At 44.9% G+C, this 24,508-nt stretch overlaps 1 protein-coding gene across 4 annotated transcripts in view; it reads left to right on the top strand.

Moving 5' to 3' along the window:
- The window catches only part of PPP3CC (protein phosphatase 3 catalytic subunit gamma), a 114,555-nt gene that overhangs the window by 72,526 nt on the left and 17,521 nt on the right, over positions 1–24,508 (top strand). For 3 of the 4 annotated variants that reach the window (XM_062199393.1, XM_062199390.1, XM_062199391.1), the window contains exons 5-10: positions 74–219; positions 1,449–1,588; positions 11,367–11,444; positions 11,531–11,625; positions 17,923–18,048; positions 19,385–19,456. In XM_062199393.1, coding sequence (XP_062055377.1) covers positions 74–219; positions 1,449–1,588; positions 11,367–11,444; positions 11,531–11,625; positions 17,923–18,048; positions 19,385–19,456 — 657 coding nt within the window. The remainder of the gene's footprint in view (positions 1–73; positions 220–1,448; positions 1,589–11,366; positions 11,445–11,530; positions 11,626–17,922; positions 18,049–19,384; positions 19,457–24,508) is intronic. The other variant, XM_062199392.1, reaches the window with a different exon arrangement.

Raw genomic sequence — 24,508 nt, 5'->3', positions numbered from 1 at the left:
CAAGCTTTACTTACTTCTGGTCTTTTAATATGTGAGAGCTTTCTTTCTTTGACTGTTTTTCCTTTTTTGGTAGGTCGAATCAAATATTCTGAACAGGTGTATGACGCGTGCATGGACACGTTTGACTGTCTCCCTCTTGCTGCCCTCTTGAACCAGCAGTTTCTCTGTGTACATGGAGGAATGTCACCTGAAATCACTAGTTTAGATGACATTAGGAAAGTAAGTAATCTTCCCTCAGACGGTATCTTTTTAAATGCTGTGGGTTTGTTCTTGTTTGTACTGCAGTGAACCATTGTATATTTTATGGAATTTTTTTCAATGCAGATGATCAAAGGTAAGATGATAGACATTGCCCTGACCTCACTGTTGTGAGGTGACTGGTATCTACCAGATGTTTTCTCTCTCTTGATGGACTCTGTGCTGTCACCACCTGGAAACATGCTATCCTTAGTGTGTAGCCCTGACGCTCTAAATTGTGTCCCAGTGTAGAAAGAAGTCAGGGCTCCAGTCCCTGTGTTTAACCCTGAGCTGATCAGTTAAGCGTCAGGTTTTCTGTGAGATGAGGAGGTTGGGGTGGTTGGTCTGAGGACTTGGCCAGCTCTGAAATGAAGTGTCTTTGACGTTTGGGTGATATAGTGTTAGTGCTTACACGTGCTGACCTGATGACCAGTGTTCTCCCCCTCGTGTTACTCCACGTGACCGTCCACTCCACCTTTGCATTCTCTTAGCTCTCTCATATAGGTACTGAAACCAGGGGCTTCACAAAGCAGTTTTCTCTGTGTTAAAGTCAGTCTGCTCACGATTGGAGGAGATACCCGTGCACTGCAGTGTCTGCTGGTGTATTGTCTTTTACATAACCAGCGTGTCTCTTTCACATGATAAGTCTTGAATTTTATAATCTGATCAGTTATGTAATAAAAGTTTCTCCTTCCTTGTAGTAGAAATCCTCTTGTGGGCACCTAGCAGTTCTAGTTACTTGTTTTCTTTTGGTTTTTATGCTTTTAACTAAAGCATAAAAAAAAGTGACTAAAGGTGTAAGATGATAACTGATATTTAAATGTCTTTGCTGCATAGAATGGGGAGAGAAAAGCCCTCTACAAAACAGAGCTGGATTCTGTAGCGTTAAGCTGCCTCCCCTGAATGAGGTGCACAGTGAACAGACCGGCTGTTAAACCCCCCTGCTCCCTGGGGACAGTGACTCACCTGGACAACTGGAATGAACTGCACCCCACACTCTTTCTAGTGCCCTCCTCTCTGGTTGTGGGGGATGACTAGGAAGTTTGTCGAGGACAAAGAACACACACTGTGGATCTGGACCTGCTAAGTGTTCCTTTCCTTCCTTGGGGGCTTCCTGCCTGCTCTCGCGGCAGGGGGATGCTCTTGAACGGGGATTTCTGCTCCTTGTGCTTTCCTGATGTTTTTTCTTTTGGCTTTTGCATGTCTTCTAGTTAGATAGGTTCACTGAGCCTCCTGCCTTCGGGCCAGTGTGCGACCTGCTTTGGTCTGATCCCGCTGAGGATTATGGCAACGAGAAGACCTTGGAGCACTATACCCACAACACTGTCCGCGGGTGCTCTTACTTCTTCAGGTAAGCTGGGCCTCAAAGCCGAAAATTACAAAGGGCACCACACCTGCATTTTATCAAGTAATGGATAAGCGTGTGATATCTTGAATATGTGTACTGTAAGGACTTCTGTTTAATTTTATTGATGCATAGAAAGCAAAGAACTCTTGTTTGTTTTGTTTCTTAATGTTTTTTTAAGGTATTATGCCCTGAGAAGTATAATACACTGAACAGGACACCGTGCAATACTTCAATATTGTTGTCTGACTTTTTTTAAGATTTATTTATTTATTTGAAAGGCAGAGAGACAGAGAGACAGAGAGCAAGGTCTTCCATCCACTGGTTCACTCCCCAAGTGGCTATAATGGATGGAGCTGGGCCAATCTGAAGCCAGGAACCAGGAGCTTCTTCCAGGTCTCCCACGTGGGTGCAGGGGCCCAAGCACTTGGGCCAGCCTCCACTGCTTTCCCAGGCTCATTAGCAGGGAGTTGGATTGGAAGCCGAGCAGCCGGGACTCAAACCAGTGCCCATGTGGGATGCCAGTGCTGCAGGCTGTGGCTTCACCTGCTGTGCTACAGCATAAGCCCCATGTTATCTGCCTCTTAAGAGATCAGGATTATTTGTTCCTAAACATTATCCATGTACATTTTTAATGACAAAGATTGCTTGACTTTTCCCCAGAGATTGTGCTTCAGTAGGTCTGAGATAGGGAAACCCCGTGACATATAAAAGGCTTTTGGAGCCAGCAGTATAGACAGAGATATAAAAAGAACAGGACATTGTGAACTAAGCCCAGGACATTTCCTGGAAGTTGGCTGCTATCTTAGATCTAATGAGAGCTTTCATTGTTTGCCATTCAAAAATAAGGAGATATAAGGGAGTTTGAAATCTAATTGTTTTTAATCCCAATATTTTGCTGCGACAAATAATACATGTACTTGGTCCTCCAAAAATACCTTGTTAATTTGCTAAGATAGTGCATTCATTAAATGAAATACACACACGCACAAAGAAACGAAGCCTGAATTTTGTCATTACTTTTAGCATTCTTTTTATTTATTTTTTTATTTTTATTTTTTTGACAGGCAGAGTGGACAGTGAGAGAGATACAGAGAGAAAGGTCCTCCTTTTTGCCATGGTTCACCCTCCAATGGCCGCCGCGGCTGGCGCGCTGCGGCCGGTGCACCGTGCTGATCCGATGGCAGGAGCCAGGTGCTTCTCCTGGTCTCCCATGGGGTGCAGGGCCCAAGGACTTGGGCCATCCTCCACTGCCCTCCCAGGCCATAGCAGAGAGCTGGCCTGGAAGAGGGGCAACCAGGACAGGATTGGTGCCCCGACCGGGACTAGAACCCGGTGTGCCGGCACCACAAGGCGGAGGATTAGCCTATTGAGCTGCGGCGCCGGCCCTACTTTTAGCATTCTTTAAAAAAAAAAAAAGATTTTGTTTATTTGAAAGGCAGAGCAAAAGTGGCAGGGTTGGGGAGCAAGATAGGGAAAGAGACAGAGATCCTTGGTCTGCTGGTTCACTCCCCACATGGCTGTAACAGCCAGGTCTGGGTCAGGCTGGAGACAGGAGTCAGGGGCTCCACCCTGGGCTCCCACCTGTACCATCTTGCACTGTACTGCCTTCCCAGGTTGATCAGCAGGGAGCTGGGTGGGAAGTAGAGCAGCTGGGACTGGAACTGGCACTCTGATGTGGAAAGTGGTGGCTTACCCCTCTGTACCCCAACGCCAGCCCTTAGCGTTCTTCTAAATAGCCTTTCATCCTTCCTCCCTGACAGCTTTTCCAGTGAGAATATGATGAAACAGTTGAACTTTTTACTTATGTTTACATTGCTTATAATAAACCCTTTGATAATAGATGTAATAAATACTATTTATTGTTGACACAATACAAATTGTTATGATTTCTATGGAAGTCAGCTGGGCAGTATCTCGCTATTATAACTGTGCCTGGCCTTTGGTCCAGAATTTCTGCTTCTAAAACTTGGTCCTGTGAATATACAGTTGATCCCCATTATTTGTGGATTTTGTGTTTGTGAATTCCCCTACTCACTAAGATTTATTAGTAACCCCACAATCACTCACAGAGCCTTCACAATTATTCTGGACGTGTACTGTGCAGAATGATAAAGAACTCGAGTTATTCCACACAGATTCCCAGCTGAGGTTGGCAAGGTGATCCTTTGCTTCCTTGTTTCAGCTCTCGAATAGTATAAATTGTACTGACTTATGTTCTGGTAACGATATGTAAGTATTACGTTCTTTATTGTAAACACTGTAAACGTTAGTAAAAGCTAAGTGATTGATCATGTGAGCTAAGTGATTGATCATGTGAGCTAAGTGATTGATCATGTGAGTGCAGAAGTTGGCAGGGACGAGTGGTAAAAGGTTGTTGAGAAGAATGCTAAAAGTACCAACACAATTGAGGCTTCCTTTCTGGGTGTGTATTGGGGTTTATTTAGTGCAACATGTTTCAGATAGTTTTTGTTAGTGATTTCACACTTTAAACTGGCGTCCGAGCAAGCATTTGATGTCATGGTTAGGTACTGGGTTGGCATGTTCAACCCGTGTCATATCCATATTAGAGTGCCTGGGTTTGATTCCAGCTCTGGCTCCCGACTCTAGCTTCCTGTAGACACACACCCTGGGAGGTGGTGCTGATGGCCCAAGTGACTGCATTACCGCCACCCTCATGGGGACCTGGACTGAGTTCCCACTTCTGGCCTTGGCTTTGGCCCAGCCATTAGGTATGGTGATGAAGTGCTGTCTAGTGTTCCTAAGCACAAGAAGGCGTTACAGAGAAAACGTGTGTGTTAGATAACTTTGTTCTGCATGAGTTGTATGTTAGTGAATCAGTAATATATATTAGGTATGGTGTTTTTATGCAGAAACACGTCTGAAACAAGGCTCTCTGTTCATCATGTGATGGAAATGTTATCACCAAGGCTCACAGGGACCTAGCCCTGTGTTGCCCCTGAGGTTAATGACTCATTGTTCACGAATTCCGTTTTCGCAGCCGTAGCAGCACACACAGGTGTTCAAGGCCCTTATAGAATATGGCATAGTGCAGACAGGGTAAAGGACTGCCAATCAGATCTTCTGGTGGGTTTGGTCCCCGCCTTGTAACTGAATGTCATGCTGAGGAGTTTTTTTTCTTCCCCAAAATTGTGCTTAAAAACCCCCGTGCCACGGGCCCCTTCAGGACTTTTTCCTCTCTTGGGCCCCCCTCCATGCCACTCTGGCTGGAGGTCTTTGACTCTAATAAATCTTGCTTTTAAATCTCAAAGAAAAAAATGTCATAGTGTTTATATAGAATCTGTGTGTATCTCCCTGTATATTTCAAATCATCCTTAGATTACATTGATCACTAATACAATGTAAATATATTTACATCGTCATACTCTATTGTTTAGAAAATAATGACAAGAAAAAACTTGGTACATGTTTAATGTAGATGTAGTTTGTTTTCCAAATATTTTTGATGGACCACTGAGTCTGCAAGTGCAGGCCCTGAGGCTGTGAGCACACATGCACACATTCTGTATCCCTTTCATTTTCTTTGGGTTTACACCCTGAAGTGGGATTGCTGGATCACATGGTAGCACTGTTTTAACTTTTTTGAGTAATCTTTATAATGGTTTCCATACAGCTAGTACTAACGTACATTCCTACCAACAATGTATAAATTCCCTTTTCCCCACATCCTCACCAACACTTGTTATCAAGCCTTTTATAATAGCCATTCTGACAAGTATATGATATCTCAGTATTTTTTAAGATCTTATTTATTTATTTGAGAGGTAGAGTTACAGACAGAGAGACAGAGAAAGGTCTTCCATCCACTGGTTCATTCCACAAATGACCGCCATCACCAGGGTTAGGCCAGACTGGAGCCAGGAGCCAGGAGCTTCTTCGGAGTCTCTGACGTGGGTGCAGGGGTCCAAGGACTTGGGCCATCTTCTGCTGCTTTCCCAGGCCACAGCAGAGAGCTGGAGTGAAAGAAGAGCAGCCAGGACACAAGCCAATGCCTATTTGGGACGCTGGCACCGCAGGTGGAAGCTTAGCCTACTATGCCACAGTGCTAGCCCCTCAATATTTTTTTAAAGATTTATTTATTTGGAAGTCAGAGTTACAGAGAGAGAAAGAGAGAGAGAGAACTCTTCCATCTACTTGTTCACTCCCCAGATGGCCACAATGGCCAGGACCAGGCCAGGCTTAAGCCAGGAGTCTGGAACTCCATCCCAGTTTCTCATGTGGGTGACAGAGGCCCAAGCGCTTGGGCCATCTCTCCCACTGCTTCTCTCAGGCCATTAACAGAAATCTGGATCAGAAGTGGAGCAGCCAGGACACAAACTGACGCTCAGATGGGATGCCAGTGTTGCAAGCGATGGTTTTATGTGCTACACCACAACGCCAGGTCTTTTGTGTTAGTTTTTGTGCATAGTTTGGGAATGGTGGAGTTTTATGTTTTGTGTAAATATCTAGTTTTCCCAACAGTGTTGATTGAGGAGAGTGCCCTTTCTCCATTGTACTTGGAACTCTTGTTGAAGATCAGTTGACTACACTTGCTGGATTTAGTTATGGGACCTCTATCCCGTTCCTTTGGCCTACATGTCTGTTTTTATGCCAGAAATATAGTTTTGATTAATGTAGTGTTGTAATATATTTTGAAATCAGAAAGTATGCTACCTCCAGTTTTGCTCTTACTTAGAAGTGCCTGGCTATTTGGGGTCTTGTGGTTCCATATAAATTTAGGATTTATTTCTACTTTAAAAATATAACTATTGGTATTTTGTGGATAACTTTGAGTGATATAGACATTTTCACAATATTAATTCTTCTAGTCTATGAGTGTAGGGTGTCTTTCTGTTTATTTGTATCTGCTTCAATTTTCTATTCCTAAGTATTTTATTCTTTTTATGGCTGTTGCAAATCCGCTGGTCAGTTCTCCAAATGCCTGCTACAGCCAGGGAGAGACTGAGGCCAGAGCAGGAGCTGGAAGTGTAATGCAGATCTCGCGTGTGAGTAGCGGGAACCCAGTCACTTGAGTCAAGTGTCCCTGCTGCCTCCCAGGATCTGCATTGGCAGGAAGCTGGAGCCTGGGGCCAGAGCCAGCACTGCAGTGTGGGATGCAGGCATCTTCCCCACCAGGCTAAACACCCACTGTGTGAGTTTTGTATTTTGATTTCATGTCCTGCGACTTTGCTGAATTTATTAGGTATAGCAGCTTTTTTGGTGACGACTTGGGGTTTTCTACATCTGTGAGCTGTCATCTGCAGAGATTATGTGACTTCTCCTTTTCTGATTTGGATGTCTTTTCTTTCTTTCTCTTATCCAATTACCCTGGCTAGGGTTCCGTTCTGTGTTGAATAGAAGTAGTGAGAGCAGGTAGCATTCCCAGGCTTTCACTTCCCCCTTTGATCGTTAGCCCTGGGCTTTCCATAGATGCTCTTTGTTGCACTGAGGTAAGTTCCTCCTATACCTGTTTGGTGAGAATTTTTATCTTGACTTGATGTTGAATTTTGTCCAGTGTTTTTGAGATGCTCATGTGGTTTTAATCTTCTTTCTGTGAATGTAGTGTATCATATTGATTGACTTGCAGATGTTGAACTGTCCTTGCATCCCAGGGATAAATCCCATTTAATCGTGGATATAATTCTTTGTGTGTGTTGTTGAATTTGTTTTCCTAAGTATTTTGCTTCTCTTTTCATCAGGGTACTGGCCTGTACTTTCCTTGTAGTGTCTCTGGCTGACTTTGGTGTCAGAGTGTTGCTGGCTTCGTGAAATGACTTTGGTTACCCAATTTGTTGACATAATTTTTCATATGATCCTTTTTTTATTTCTGAAACATCCATTGTAATGTCTCTTCTTTGATTTTTTAAATTTTACTTAAATTTGAGTTGTTTCTCTTTTTTATTTAGCCAAGCTGTTTGTTTTTTCAAAATTATTCTATTTCACTGGTTCTTTATACTTTCTGATCTCTATTTGATTTGTTTATGCTCTAATCTTTGTCATTTACTTCCTTTTGCTAACTTTGAGCTTAATTTGTTCTTATTTTTCTAGTTAGGGATTTAAAAATTATTTTTGATTAGCAAAAGTTAGGTTGTTTGAGATATTTCATCTTTTTGAACATAAATGTTTGTTACTATAAACTTCCCTCTTTATAGCTTTTGCTACATCTCATAAATTTTGTTATGTTGTGTTTTCATCTTCATTCCCCTTGAGTTATTTTTAAAATTCCCTTTTGATTTTCTCTTTGACTCAAGGATTGTTCAGGAGTATGTTGTACAGCTTCTGCATCACTTGTGAATCTTGCTGTTTTCTTACCGTTATTGGTTTCTAGTTTTATTCCATTACCATAGGGAAAGATACCTGGAATGATTTACATCTTTTTGAATTTGTTACAACTTGTTTTGTGACCAAACCTATGATCTGTACTGGAGACTGTTCCACATGTACTTGAGAAGAATTGTTTTCCAGTTGTGTCTGTTAGGTCCAGCTGGTCTAGAGTGTTACCCAGTCGTGCCCACTGCTTACTGACTTCCGTCTGTGTGACTTACCTATGATGAAGAAAGGGGAATTGAAGGCTCTTATTGTCGTATTGCTCTCTGTGAGTATTTCTCCCTTTATAACTGTCAACGTTTGCTTTATATATTTAAGTGCTTTAATATTGGGTATGTATACATTTATAATTGTGTCTTCCTGTTGAGCTGTTACTATATAATGGCTAAAATTGTCTCATGACAATTTCTAGCTTAAAGCCTCTTTTGTTTGGTAGAAGTATAGCCACACCTGCCGTCTTTGGTTGCCGTTTCCATGGAACATCCATGTCTGCCCCTTCACTTCCAGCCATGAGTGTCCTTAAAGCTAAAAGGAGCCTCTTACAGACAGCAGACAGCAGAGTCTTGGGTTTTTGTCTCTAATCCATTCAGTCACTCTTAGGTCTTGTGACTGGGAAGCTGAAGTAATGCTTTCTAAGTAAGGAGTCGCCGTTCTCCCCTTCCTCTCCTTCCTTGTCTTCGTGTTTTGATGAGTTTTATAGTAGTATATTTTGGTTCTTTTCTCCATATCTTTTGTGTATCTACTGGACTTTTTTTTAACCATTGGGTTCACATCAAACTGTTTATAGTTCTATCAGTCTATAGACTGTTTATAGCAGTCTATCTTAAGCTGAAAAAGACCTAACTTCAGTTACACAAAGACACTCTACACTCTACTGCTTCCCCCATACACACCTATACTTACTTCTATAAACAGATTTCTGTGAGTATAGTTACTCTCACTGTTTTTATAAATAAATAAGTTGTATAGGTTTAAGTGATCTATGTGCCAACATTACAGTATTGGCAATCTTCTGCTTTGCCTTGACATTTACCGTTAGCAATGGCGTTTATGCTTCTGTATGCTTTTGTGTAGTGTGGCTGTTTAGTATCTGTTTTAATTTCAGAAACTCCCTTCAGCAGCTCATAAAATGCAGGTGTCGTGGTGACACTCAGTTTTGGTTTGTTTGGCAAAGATTTCCTCTCCTTCATTCTTAAAGGACAGTTTTGCCAGGTAAAGCATTTCTGTTTGGCAGGGTTTTTTTTTTTTTTTCTTTTAAATACTTTGAATATTTCATTCACTTTTCTATTGGCCTTCAAGATTTCAGCTGAGAAACGCACCAGTAGTCTCACGGAAGCTCCCTTATATGTGACAGGTTAACTGTTCTCATTGCTTTCAAAATTCTTGGTCTTTTACTTTTGACAACTTAATTATAATGCATCTTGGTGGCTCCCTCTGTGGGTGTGGCTGAATTTGAAGACTCGGGGTTCCATGAATTGATGTCCGTTTCTCTCCTGGATTGGAGACGCTCTCAGCCATTATTCCTCTGAGTAAGCTTCCCACTGTCTCGCCCTTTGCTCATTATTGAACTCCATAATGCATCTATTATTTTGAGTGATGGCATCCCATATACTCTACACTCTTGTTCATTCTTTTTTAAAAAAAAAAAAGATTTTATTAATGTATTTGAGAGGTAGAGTTACAGACAGTGAGAGGGAGAGACAGAGAGGAAGGTCTTCCATCCTCTGGTTCATGCCACAAATGGCTGCAACGGCCGGAGCTTTGCCGATCCAACATCAGGAGCTTCAGCTCCAGGATTTCTGTTTGGTTCTTTTCATGGCTTGTATTTCCTTACCAGACAGCTCCGTGTGTCTGTGTATTATCTTCCTGCTTTCATGTATTATTTGCATTCTCTTGTAGCTCACTGGCTTCTATAAGGTATTATTTTGAATTATTTGTCATATAATTCATTTTTTAAAGATTTATCTTATATATTTGAAAGTCAGAGTTACACAGAGAGAGAAGGAGAGGCAGAGACAGAGAGAGAGGTCTTCCATCTGCTGGTTCACTCCCCAGATGGCCACAATGGCCGAGCTGTGCCGATCCAAAGCCAGGAGCCAGGAGCTTCTTCCAGGTCTCCCACGTGAATGCAGGGGCCCAAGGACTTGGGCCATCTTCTACTGCTATCGCAGGCTATAGCAGAGAGCTATATTGGAAGTGGAGCAGCCAGGACTAGAACTGGCACTTCAGGCCAGGGCTTTAACCCGCTGCGCCACAGCACTGGCCCCTGTCATGTAACTCTTGAGTCTCCATTCTTTGGGTCAGTTACTGGAACTTCATTGGTTTCCTTTGGTAGTGTCGTGTTTACCTGATTCTTCATGGTCCATATAATTTTGCTTAGGGATCTGCGCATTTGAAGATATATTTTTGGTCCTTTCAGACTGGACTTGTCAGGTAAATATCGTCTCTGCTGGGCCCCTGGACCTTGGGATTGCTCCTGGGGTTATGGTTGAGCAGTGCTAGAGCCAAGTGACTGGGCTGCAGGAGTGTCTGTGTGGGTGGGCCCGCTGCCAGCGGCAGGGGCAGTGTTCTTTGTCAGGTCCTCGGTGGGCAGCACTGGTTCAGGTCTACATTCGGCTCCAGTCCGCAGTCCTGTCACCAGGTGCACGGGCACGTGTGTCTTCGCCCCATCTTTGTGAAGACAAGTCTGGCTCTAACCGCAGTGCAGGAAGGCTGACGCCAGCTCTCAGTGCTGGTTTGGGTCTGTAGTGGCCTTGGGTCGGTGACTAGGTTTCCCTGTGTGCCACGGGCATAGTTCCTCCCCAGTCCCTGCGCTCCGGGGGCGGGTAGCAGCAGGAATGGAGAGGCGGTCTCCGGGCTGCAGCTGGGCCCGTAGTCGGTGGGCGGAGCTTCTCAAAGACCCTCCCCCGTCTGTGCTGGGAGCTCCACCGAGGGTCACAACCGGCGGCCTCAGTCCAAGGCTCCCACGACGTGCTGATGCCCACGGGTGGCTGCTGAGTCTTGTCCAGTGTGTGCGGCTGGGGGCGCCGAGGGCCGAGGGCCTCTATTCTGCCGGCTTGCCTACGGCACACATAATCTTTTTTTAAAGTAAATGGTTTTCTAGTGAACATAAGAAACAAAGATTTTTAAAATAAACTAAATAATTAGTGCTTGATAACTTCAGGTTGGTTTTGTGCTCTGCAGTTCTTTTTAACAAGTAGTGGGCATTCAGAATAGTAGTACGAATAGGATGTCTAGGAGTCAGAGGCTTGTTCTCTGCACGTTTGGTCTGTAATGAAGTATATTACTGAAATGAGGACGCACTGATGACCACTACCCTGTTACTAGAAGTTCAGTGGTGTGTGATACTTAGAATCTAGAAACAAAATCCGCTCATATCATCGTAACTTTCCCCTTTGTTCCTGTGTTTAAAATTGTCTTAATTCTGGATTTATGATGTTTTAATTTTCCTTTTTAGTTACCCTGCAGTTTGTGAATTTTTACAAAACAACAATTTATTGTCAATAATCAGAGCCCACGAAGCCCAGGATGCTGGGTAAGTTATGTTAAAGCTGCACCAAATATCACCGCAGAGTTTTTACTTTTTCTGTCAAGACAGACGGGCTGTCATCTCTCTTCCAGGTATCGAATGTATAGGAAGAGCCAGGCAACAGGCTTCCCGTCGCTCATTACGATCTTCTCGGCCCCTAATTACCTAGATGTCTATAACAATAAAGGTAAAGGAGTCTAGTGATATTTGAGTAACTGTCAGCCCTAGCTTAATTACCTATGTGTATTTGTGTATAGAGTTGTTAAATATTTTTAGAAGATGTATTTATTTACATGAAAGGCAGAGTCAGAGAGGGAGAGAGACAGAACCATCTTCCATTCCCTGGTTCCTTCCTGAAATGGCCACAGCAGCCAAGGCTGAGCCGAGGCAAAGCCAGGAGCCTGAGACTCCATCTGGGTCTCCCGCATGCACGACAGGGTGCAGGCACCTGAGCCATCTTCCGCTGCTTTCCCAGGCTCGTGAGCAGGGGGCTGAGTCAGAAGCGGAGCAGCTGAAATCCAAACCAGTGCTCATGGGGGATGATGGCCTCACAGGCAGCAGCTCATCCTGCATGCCACAATGCCAGTCCCTAGACAAAAATTTTAAATAAGAAAAAAAAGGCCTGAATTGAAGCAAAGGCCAAGAAATTTAGAATGTATGCTATTCTTGGCCTTCATCTCCTAGAGATTGTTGGACTTTTGGGGGAGTGGGGTGGATAATGATCAATTTGTCTTATTTGTGCTACTAGATTGACATATAAGAGTGAATTATTTTAGGTTCATGTCAAGATAGCTTAAGTTATTGCTTTTGATGAAATTGTAACAATGCCTCAAAATGTCACCATTTGTTTGAATTGCGAATGATTAAACTCTTTTGATCTTAAGATACAGTACAGATAGTGTGAATAGTGTAGAGAAAGTGTGAAAAGGATCCACACTGTAGTCCAGTCCCTGCCAGAAACAAACTGTGTGACTTCGGGTAAGTCACATAATTGTTCTAGAAGAGGATTAGATATGCACATATATTTTTGTCCCAGAAATTTAACTTCTAAGACTTTATCCTGTTAGTCTTCTATAAAATTTAGAACTTTTATAATTCATAGTTCATGAAGTTTTCTAACAGGCAGCAATTCTGTTAAGAAACATAATGTCTCTGTTTCTAAGCTGTTGTTTATAAAGTGTGACTATAAAATAATCGGATTTTATACAAACATGCCAGAATGAATATATCGCAATGAGTATCGTCCTTCAGAGTAGTTACTGTGGGAGGGTCCGCACGCGTCCCAGCAGTGCTGTCATTGCCCAGAGACACTTTTGGAACTCCTCTTTTGGCATTGCCTTCGGAGTCTGCGACATATTCTTTTGATTATCCTCAGTGATGGGAAATCTTCGTCCTTTGAGGGTGGATTTGATTTTTGGACAGCCAAAAGTCATTCGGAGTCAAGACTGATCAATAAGGTGAGTGATGAAGCTGGCTGCTACCATGTGGGGTCAGAAACAAGGTATGATTATAAGGTAATGAGACTAGCTTCTCTGTGCTGTACGTGCACTGGCTCTGTAGGCGGTTCCAACGGAGGAGTTCCAAAAACGTTGTAATGGCAGCCTCTTTGGATCATACGGTCAGGTAGTGAGGGCGTGAGTTGTGTTGACAAAAGCTCCAAGCTGCGCGTCAGATTCCTAGTCTAGTCGTACACGTCGCTTTTAAGTGTGTCACATTTAACCAGCCACTTAACTTCTCTGAGCCTGAGCTTGTCTTTAAAATACCTACTGTGTAGGACTGGTGAAGATAACTTGGAATCATGAAATGAATGTGGAAGCATTGTTGGAAATATAAATTACTATAATACTGTAACACTTTATGTTGTCGTACCTGATGTGATAACATCAAAGGACCATACTCGTCTGATATATAAGGTCTGGTGTGTTTGTCATTGGGTTTCTTAAGTCTCATTACTTTATAGTCATACCTTGAATATGCAGTTGGAGAGAGAAGTTTGAACATCCACGATGTACTTAACATTTATTCTATTTAAAAATAAAACTACTATGGAATGGTATATCTCATCTAAGTTTAACTTGGATCAGTTGTTTCATTGTGTCCTTGGGTGACTTGTCCTTTTCTAGAGATCTGCTTATTTATTGCATTGAAACCCAGAGCAACAGAGAGAGAGGGAGAGATACAGAGGGAGATCTTCCATGCATTGATTTACTCCCCAAAGGACCGCAGTAGCTAGGTCTGGGCCAGGTGAAGCCAGGAGCGAAGAACTCCATCCTGGTCTCCCACATGGGTAGCAGGGGCCAGGTACTTGGACTGTCCTCTGCTGCCTTCCCAGGCGCCTTAGCAGGGAGCTGAATGGGAAGCGGAACAGCCGGGACTCGAGCCAGCATCCTAAGTGGAGATTAACCTGCTGTGCTCCAATGCCAGCCTCCTGACTTGTCCATTTCTAAAAAGCATTTCCATGACCGGAGTTGTCTCCCAGCCTTATGCTTGCTTTTCACTTCCGGCCTTTCTTCTCTGAGCCTCCGTTTCCCTGGAGGGCCCTGCTTGTTACCTTCTCCCTGCTGCTCCCAGTACGTGAGCAGTTCAGTCCCCTTCGCGTCCCTCCCCTCTCACTGGAATGCACCGCTTGGGTTGTTGAATGTCTTCCTACTTGGGATGAAGACCTTCCGTCTCCTTCCTTTTAGATCTTCATTGCTAAGCGTTTGAATCGATTGCCCGGCTGGGTTTGTCAGCGGCCAGCTGAAGCCCGCCCGGAGCTCAGCGGCCGCTCTGCACTGCCAGCTCATCCCCGCCATTCATTCTGTTTGTTCTTGATGGTTCCTTCAGCTACAGTGCAGCCTACCTGCGTGTCTGTCAGCCTTGACACAGGAACTTTGTCTCAAAATCATCGTATTTGCCTTGATTGTTGCTTACTCATTGTTTAGTAAACAGACTGAAAATGTGGCATCTGCTAGTACTCAGTATTCCCCCGAAGAAGTACCTCTTTGTTTTGGAAAAAAACCAGTTCTTATCCTCTTCCTTCTTCTGTTTCTTCTGTCACTTTTTTATTTTTTCCTACTCTTTCAGTGTATTGGTACCTACACTAGTTCCACTGCTTACATGAAAGACCCTTAATTCATAATTTTTTAAAGATTTATTATTTGAAAGTTAGAATTACAGAGAGAGGAGAGAGACAGAGAGATCTTCATCACTGGTTCATTCCCTAGATGGCCGCAATGGCCAGGACTGGGCCAGACTGAAGCCAGGAGCCAGGAGACTCGCCCAGGTCTTCACACAGGTAGCGTGGGCCCAAGCACTTGGAACATCCTACACTGCTTTTCCCAGGCCAGCAGCAGGGATCTGGATTGGAAGTGGAGCAGCCAGGTCACAAACTGGTGCCCATATGGGATTCTAGCATTGTAGGCAGTGGCTTTACTGGCTATGCCACAGTGCCAACCCCAATTCATAATTTTTCTTAAGGATTTATTGATAGGCAGAGTTAGAGAGGGAGAATGAGAGTGTGTGAGTGAATTAGAGAGATCTCCCATCCTCTGGTTCGCTCCCCAGATGCCCACAATGGCCGAAGCTGGGCCAGGCTAAAGCCAGGAGATTTGTTCGGGTCTCTTGTGTGCCCGTGGGTCATCTTCCATCACTTTCCCAGGCATGTTAGCCAGGAGCTGGATTGAAAGTAGAGCAGCCAGGGCTCGAACCAGTTGAGATGCTGGATCACAGGTCATGGCTTAACCCACTGAGCTACAACACCAACCCCTTAATTCATCATTATTGTTTAAGATTGATGTAATTTTATTTTGAAAGTCAGAGTTACAGAGAGAGAGGTAGAAGCAGAAGGGGAGAGAAAGAGAAAGAAAGATCTATCTTCCATCATCTGGTTCACTCCCCAGATGGCCACAACAGCCAGCTCTGGACCAGGCTGAAACCAGGAACCAGGAGTTTCGTCCAAGTCTCCTATGTGGGTAGCAGGGGACCAAACAGTTGGACCATCTTGCACTGCTCTTTCCAGGCCATTAGCAGAGAGCTTAATTGAAAGTGGAGCAGCTGGGATATGAACCGGTGCCCATATGGGATGCTAGTGTTGCAGGAGGTGGCTTTACCCACTATGCCACAACACCAGCCCCCCGATTCATCATTTTTTAAAAGATTTATTTATTTATTTATGTGAAAGGCAGAGAAAGAGAAAGGTCTTCTATCTGTTGGTTCACTCCCCAGTGGATGCGATGGCCAGAGCTGAGCCAACCCAAAGCCAGGACCCAGGAACTTCTTCTGGGTCTCCTATTTGGGTACAGGGACCCTAGGACTTGGGCCACCTTCTACTGCTTTCCCAGGCCATAGCAGAGAGCTGGATGGGAAGTGGAGCAGCCAGGGCTCTACCCAGTGTCCATATGGGATGCCAGCACTGCAGGTGGCAACTTCGCCGCTATGCCACAGCACTGTCTCCACCTCTCCCATTCATCATTTTTTAACAGATTTTTATTCCTATTTTTTCTCTATACTGGGAACATACCCTAAAACAATTTTACAAAACTTACACACACACACACACACACACACGGTGGTGGGGGAGCTAGAAAGAGATCTTGCATCTGTTGGGACATACCTTAAAACAATTTTATGAAATTTACACACACACACACACACATGCATACACACAGTGGTGAGGGAGATCGAGAGAAAGAGATCTTCCATCTGTTGGTTCACTCCCCAGATGGGTAACAGCTGGGGCCTGGGCCCAGCACACGCACACACATACACACACACACACTCCCAAATGGGTAACAGCTGGGACCTGGGCCCAGCACACGCACACACACACATACACACACACACTCCCAAATGGGTAACAGCTGGGACCTGGGCCCAGCACACGCACACATACACACACACACACACACTCCCAAATGGGTAACAGCTGGGACCTGGGCCCAGCACACGCACACACACGCACACATACACACACACACTCCCAAATGGGTAACAGCTGGGACCTGGGCCCAGCGCATGCACACACACACATACACACACACACTCCCAAATGGGTAACAGCTGGGGCCTGGGCCCAGCGCATGCACACACACACACACTCCCAAATGGGTAACAGCTGGGGCCTGGGCCCAGCGCATGCACACACACACACACACTCCCAAATGGGTAACAGCTGGGGCCTGGGCCCAGCGCATGCACACACACACATACACACACGCACAGTGGTGGGGGAGATAGAGAGGAAGAGATCTTCTGGTAACAGCTGGGGCCTGGGCCCAGCACTCAGTCTAGGTCTCTCACACTGGTGGCTTGGACGCAGAGACCCTGAGCTGCTGTTTCTCAGGGTGCACATCAGTAGGAAGCTGGAGCTGGAAATGGAGCCGCCACTCTGATAGGAGGGCAGGCATCCCAAGCAGTGTTTTACCCCCTGAGCTGAAGTCCCACTCCCCAAAGGCAGTTTGTTAGGCTGTGTGTCTGGTCATCTGCTACTGAGACCCATCTCCCACTTATCCTACGTAGATTGAAGGAATTGGTGAATAATGATTTAGTCCCCTAACATAAACAAAATACATATTCATGAAGATAATGGGACATGTACATTGTGTCCAGCGTTGGGTTCTTAAGAACTGGAGCTCTTGTTTTCCTTATAATCTGTGCTACACATTTCAGACGTGCAGTAACTTAAATTTGGAGACCGCTGGGCTATCCTGTAGCAGAGAAACCAGACAGAAAACCAGGAGATGACCTCTGTTGTCATTTCCAGGAAACTGTTGCACCTGCTCTCATGACCACAGGAAGAGTGAGACCACTGCTCACTGCAGTGCTGCTAGTGAAGAACAAGGAATTGGATTTCAGAATTTTAAAGTATAAGGAAACTCAGCTTGACATCAAAGCATACATGCGACTAGATGGACTAGTTAATATTGAACCCTTTCAGCATGCTGGCAATACACTGACTGAATAGGAAAAACAGGCAGTTCACATGCTCGCATGTAGTATGTGCAGACATGATTTAATCTTTTGAACCTGAGTTGTAAATTCTCCCCCCAGTGTGAACTGATGGCTGCTGTTTATAACCTTCCGGGGAGGCAGTAAAACCTTTGACTCTGGCTAATCACCAGCAAAGCAGGCTCTGTCCATTCCATGGGTGATATTTGCCCTTGAAGGAGACTTGTTACTGTGACCATTTGGCCTCAGGGAGACATTGGGGAACCTGGGACTTCTATCGATAGTTACTGTGCAGTGACCCCTGGAAATTTTAGAGCTGTATTCTCTTATACTCTGATTGGATGAACTCTTCGGGGAACTGTTTGCAGGAGTAGTTCTTAGGAGAATGAACTATATAAAGTGCGTTAAAATTTCCCATCTGCCTTCCGTTCACTCGTCCTGAGTTTACTGATTGGAAGCGAGTTCCTGAATTCCGTGTAGTGTGCACAGCTCTGCAGAGCCTCTCAGTGCCCTGCCGTGTTCCTCCGGGTCACTTTTCTCACTTTTTTCTTTATAGCTGCTGTGTTGAAATATGAAAACAATGTCATGAATATCAGACAGTTCAACTGTTCTCCCCACCCCTACTGGCTTCCGAACTTCATGGATGTTTTCACGTGGTCTTTGCCTTTTGTTGGGGAGAAAGGTAAGAGGGCCACAGCCTGACCTGGACCACTGGTCTTCAGGGATGCCTGGGCCCACCTGTGCCGGGGTGCTGATGTGCACGTGCCCCCTTGATGGTCAGAGATGGGTTCTTAAAGTTACCGCAAGGTTTTGTTTATTCTCTACAGAAATGTTTAATTGGCACTTTATTGATTCTTAGATTTGAGTTTTACTACGATTTTCTTATTCTGAGTATCAATTTAAAGTAGCTGCCCTACAAGCTCCAAGGACACCGCAGGCGGGAGGGACCGCGGCACCACACGCCACCACACCACACAGGAGGAAGCTGCCATTTGAGTCCTTTGGCCACGTGTGGTGTTGGAGGAAGGCGTGTCTTCCCTGCTTCAACCCCCTTTCTGCCCCCACCCCGCCTCCTCCTTCCTTCCTTCCTCACTGCCCCACCCCCCCACCCCCCACCTCCACCTCCACCTCCCCGTGTCCCCCCCCCCACCTTGCTTCTCCTGGATACCCCTCCGTAGCACCTACCCTTATCACACAGTCAGTCAATAAAGCTTTCCTCTGAGCAAAAAAAAAAAAAAAGTAGCTGCCCTACTATGATCAAAACATTAAAGTAACAGGTAACAGACACTATATCATTCTCTCAGTGATTTCTTCAGCCCTACTGATATTTAAACAGGATTTATTGTCCTTAGTAAGAATTTTATTTGTTCAGCTACACCGATAAGCTTTCCAAATATAATATAAGCCTGTTGGCTGTAGGCTTGCTGGTGTAAGTTTTTTTGTAAAATAGGAAGAAATTTTTGTATGTGTATATCGGTGAGGAAAAGGCTTTGAATAGCCATCTCATAAAATCAAGTAATTATGCCATGGAGATTTCAAAGACTCCGGACTTTTATTGGAACAAGTGAGCTACCTAAATTCTTACCGAACCTGTGGTTTACATTTGATGCTATTTGTTGTTATTATTATTAATTTGAGAGACAGAGCTCCCCATGCCTACAGTGGCTAAAGCTGGAAGCCAGGAGCTCCACCCAGGCCTCCCACATGGGTGGCGGGGACCTGACTGCTTGAGCCATCACTGCTGCCCCCCAGGGTGCACATCTGCGAGAAGTGGACTCCTCCAGGGAGCAGGACTGGAGCCCAGGCACTCACGTATGGGATGCGGGTGAACCAAGTGTTGTCTTAACTGCTAGGCCAGACTGGCACCGGTGCTCTCTCTGTAGCTGCTCTCATACAGAATAGTCAATGAATAATTTTTCTGCCTATGGAACGTGCGTGTTTATGAGATGCTCACGTTATTTTAGAGACAGTATCTCACTAACCATGTAACTTTTGGATGGTTTTGTCGTACCCCGTAGTCACAGAGATGCTGGTTAACATCCTGAACATATGCTCTGATGATGAACTGATCTCAGATGAGGAAGCAGAAGGTAAACATTTCCTTATTTGAACGAAAGAACTTTTGGTTTGGATTTTAGTTTGTTAGGAATAATTTTCTTTGTCTTACTAAAAAAGAATTACGTTCAATGTAAAAAAATAAAGTTTTAAAAATATAGGAAATCATAAATAAAAAGTCACCCATAATCCCACCATCTTGTAGATACCCATTGTTAACATCTTGATGGCTGATGTGTTAGCTTTCTTTTTTCTTTGCATGTATTTTTCCTTTTCCTTTTCAACAGAAATGAACTCATGTAATGGTATCATGAACATGCACCGTTTTTTGTTTTTGCACACGAGTTTCTGATGGTTACAGAGTTGTCCATGTTGATTGCCAATATCATATACTGTACTGGTGGATATTGGATTTTTTAAAAAATTTCTTTTATTATTCATTTGGAAGGCGGAGTGACAAAGAGGCAGAGTTCTTCCGTAGCTGGTTCACTCCCAAATGGCTGTAACAGCCAGGTCTGGGGCAGACCAAAGCCAGGAGCCAGGAGCTGCATCTGAGTTGCCCACATGGGTGCCAGGGGCCCAGACACTTGGGCCATCCTTTGCTTCCTTCTCAGGCGCGTTACTTGGGGGCTGGATCGGAGGCGGAGCAGCCAGGACTCCAACCTGAGCTCTGATATGGAACACCTGTGTCTCAAGCAGCTGCTTGTCCTGCTGCCCCTCAGTGCCGGCCTGGATAGCTGACGTTTTCTAATGTAGTGCTTTTAAAACCCCTGCCATTTGGAAAATCCATATAGATGAATCTTCGCACATGCTGTCAACAACCAATACTGGTTGTTGACATGCCTGATATGTACCAAGTACCATTTAGTTCTTGCTCTATTAAGAGCTTATAATTCTTTTTTTTTTTAAAGATTGATTTCTCTATTTGAAAGGCAGAATTACAGAGAAAGAGAGATCTTCCATTTGCTGGTTCACTCTCCAAATGGCCACAAAGTCTGGGGCTGGGCCAGGCCAAAGCCGCGAGTCTAGAACTTCGTCTGTGTCTCCTATGTGGGGGACGGGGGCCAATCATGTAGGCCATCTTCTGCTGTGTTCCCAGGCTCATTGGCAGGGAGCTGGATCGGAAGTAGAGCGGATAGGACCAGTGCCCATCTGGGATACGAAGGTCGCAGGCAGTTGTGTGATCTGTGCACAGCGCCGGCCCTATAAGCTTACATTCTAGTGTGGGGAAACAAGTGAGAACTAATGTCAGCGGGTGGGGGTGTATACAGTGAGACTGACGCAGAGCCGTGGTATAAACGTCTGAAACCGAGGACCTCTGCCAAATACTGCTTACAAGCTCGGTCACGCAGACAGCCTCTGGGCAGGCCGCACCTGTTAGCATTTTGCGTGGGGTCGTATTTCACTGTGACTGCCCCACTAGTGTTTGTAGAGCTGGGGTTGGTGTTTTCATTTTTGTTTGTGTTTTTATGATGGCTGGTGGGCATTTTTATCTTGTGTTTATTGGCCACATTTCTTTATTTTTGAGAACTTGTCAATTCAGATTTTGTATCCATTTTTGTATTGAGCTATATGCCTCTATTATACATATGATATACATTTTTTACGAAAGGAAATTTAAAAATATCTTTATGTTAAGGAGGTGAATTGAACACACTTTGATTCTGTCTGCCCTGAAATCATACTAAAACCACAAAAAAACTGAGCTTTTTGAGAAGTGACATAAACGAAGGCATTCCACTTTAGCAATGGCAAACCAAATTGTTCAGATCAGCCCTATAAGACAACTAGAAAACCTGTACAAAATACTGTGTTTCATTGACTTTGCTCCTGAGAACATTTAGTGAATTTCAGAAGGGGCTAAAAGGGTGAGAGCTTTGTGTAAGGAAACTGAGAAAGCTGCCGTCCAGGGCTTGCTGAGGGCCGCGTGCGTGTTAGCAAGCCTCTGCCCATCTCTTTGGAACCCTCGAAGGCTGCGTTGTGTTGGAGTAAAAGAGAACTGGAAATAGGGCCGCCCTGGAAGGGGAGAGAGCCTACCTTCCTTCAATCCCTGAAATTTGAAAAAGCACCTGACAGAAGCAAACCCCTCTAGACATAAGGTGGCAGCATGTAGGACTTTCAGTGAAGTCTACACACGGTCTGTAACAAAGATAACCAGGCATGTGAGTAGATACAGCAACGGAAACAATAGCAACAACAGCCAGCAGACTCGCAGCCACCGGACATTGGCTTTATAGATCATACTTTATGTTGAGAAGCAAAACTACGCTGACTATGTTCAGGAACGTAAAAGACTGTATTGAGATGTTGGCAGAGAACCGTGAATTGCAAAGGAGGATGGGAGTGGGTGCATCAGGTTAAGCTGCTGCTTGGGCACCTGCATCCCACATCAGAGTGCCCGGCTGGAAGCCCTCCCATTCCACTTCTAACCCAGCTTTCTGGGAGGCAGCAGGAGATGGCTGAAGTAGTTGGGTCCCTGACACTTAAACATAAGATCCAGATGGAGTTCCTGGTTCCTGTCTTTGGGCTAGCCTAGCCCTGGCTGATGCAGACATGTGGGGAGTGAACCAATGGTGGAAGGTTTCTGTTTCTCTCTCTGCCTTTCAGATAGATAGGTATGTATGTAGGTAGGTAGGTAGGTAGATAGATAGATAGATAGATAGATTTTTAAAAATAAAAAGGGAGAGATAGCAGAGTTGATAAAACATCAAAAGAAAATTCTAGGACTGAAAAGTAATCAATTTATAATGAAACAGATGAGGGCCGGCGCTGTAGCATACTAGGCTAAACCTCTACCCCCAGCACCGGCATCCCATATAGACTCCAGTTCAAGTCCTGACTGCTCCTCTTGCTATCCAGCTCTCTGCTTATGGCCTGGGAAAGCAGTGGAGGATGACCAAAGTCCTTGGGCCCCTGCACCTGCAAGGGAGACCCAGAAGAGGCTCCTGGCTTCCAGCTTTGTATTGGCTCAGCTTTGATCATTGTAGCCATTTGGGGAGTGAACCAGCAGATGGAAGACCTTTCTCTCTGTCTCTCCCTTTCTCTGTCTGTAATTCTCCCTCTGAGATAAATAAAATTTTTAAAAGAATGCAACAGGTTCACAGTAGATCCAGTAAAGCTGAGCATAGAATAAGTGAACTGGAAAATATGTCTGAAGAAATAATCCAGTATGAAGCATGAAGAAAGAAAAGAGAAAAAACTTTAAAGCACAGAGGAATGCAGTGGGTGGGCGTAGCATACATGTGTGTTTGGAGCAAGAGAAGAGGAAAAAAGCAATATTTGAAAACAGCGTGAATAAAGATTTTCTGAAACTGATAAGAAATTAATCACAAATTGGAGCTCTGTAAATGTGAAATAGTGTAAACAGAAGAAAACAGTGTCTAACCACATCGTCAGAGAAGTTCACACAGCCACCAAAAGCGATGCCTTGTCAGAACGGTTAAGCCAGCAGTTCAGTTCTTCATGGAAGCGGGAATCAGTAGGGTAACCTATCAGAGTGCTGAGAGACCGTGCCTGGGGACTTGGAATTTCACCCGCAGAAGGGCCTTTGAAGGGTGAGTGAGAGAAGCATTTTCAGACACCCTCTCCCACGCCTCAGGCTTTCCCCAAGACAGTTACCAGCAGCGTGGGCCAGTGTTGTGTCACAGAGGCTTAAGGCCGCCTGTAACAATGGATCCCTTATGAGCACCAGTTAGAGTCCTGGCTGCTCCACTTCCAGTCCAGAACTCTACTAATGCCCCTGGGAAAGTGGCGGAAGACGGCCAGTGCTTGGGCCCCTGCACCTATGTGGGAGATCCAGATGGAGCTCCTGCCCTCAGGCTGGCCCAGGTGAACCAGCAGATGGGTGATTCTCTCTCTCTCTCTCTCTCTCTCTCTCTCTCTCTCTCTCTCTCTCTTTCACCCTCCCTCTGTCACTCTGCCTTCAAATTATAAATAAAATAAGTCAGTTTTTAAAAAGAAAATTACCAGGAATCACATACCAAATGAAATTCTGATGGATACTGTTCGTGTAGAGGGAAATACCCGAGGGACGCTGGAAGGTTCAGGAAGAAATAAAGAGGTCATAGAGTACAAAATCTGTGGGTCAGATGAGTGTAGACCATTCAAGAGTAGCATAATGATTTTGGATTTAAACGAGCTAAAATACATGGCAGTGGTGAGCTAAATAGAATAAAAACTCCCTTCCCTGGGAAGCGAGGGAGGGTGCCCGTGGACATTACGCTTTCCCATGTGAGAGGCTCGTGCTGTCCTCTCCAGGGTAGCCTGGGAGGAAGCGCCCCCGTTACGTGGGCACGCCTTGTCGTGTTGTGCCTCACGACACTGTGTGTGGCCTGGGAGGAAGCGCCCCCGTTACGTGGGCACGCCTTGTCGTGTTGTGCCTCACGGCACTGCGTGTGGCCTGGGAGGAAGCGCCCCCGTTACGTGGGCACGCCTTGTCGTGTTGTGCCTCACGGCACTGCGTGTGGCCTGGGAGGAAGCGCCCCCGTTACGTGGGCACGCCTTGTCGTGTTGTGCCTCACGGCACTGCGTGTGGCCTGGGAGGAAGCACCCCTGTTACGTGGGCACTGCGTTTGCAGATCCTGCATCGTTTGCACATTGGAAGCCTCTGGCAACCCTGAATGGGAGAAGTCTGTTGTACTGTTTTCCCGAAACCTTGAACTTTCTTCATGTCTCTTTTATAATTCTCAAATGTTTCAACCTTTTCATTATCACTCTGTTTGCGATGATGCTTTGTGATCAGTGATCTTTGATGTTGTTATTATAATTGATTTGGGATGCCATGGACCTGCCCATATGAGACAGTGAACTTAATTGATGAGTTTTGTGCCTCTTCTGATTGCTTCACTGACCACCCTCACACACACACACACACACACACACGCACACACACATGTCTCCTCTCTGTCTCTATCTCTCTGTCTCTCCTTCTGGCCTTCCTATATTCCATGAGATACAACAATATTGAAAGTAGGCCAACCAGTAACCCCACAGTGGCCTCTAAGAGTTCAAGCTGAATGAATCATAGTTCTCTTGGTTTAAATCAAAGGCTAGAAGTGGTTAAGCTGAATGGAAAAGGCAGGTTGAAA

Source organism: Lepus europaeus, chromosome 8, assembly GCF_033115175.1.
Source record: "Lepus europaeus isolate LE1 chromosome 8, mLepTim1.pri, whole genome shotgun sequence".
Lineage (NCBI taxonomy): Eukaryota > Metazoa > Chordata > Mammalia > Lagomorpha > Leporidae > Lepus > Lepus europaeus.
Note: the sequence above shows the minus strand (reverse complement) of the source record. Positions and strands in the feature narration are given on the sequence as shown.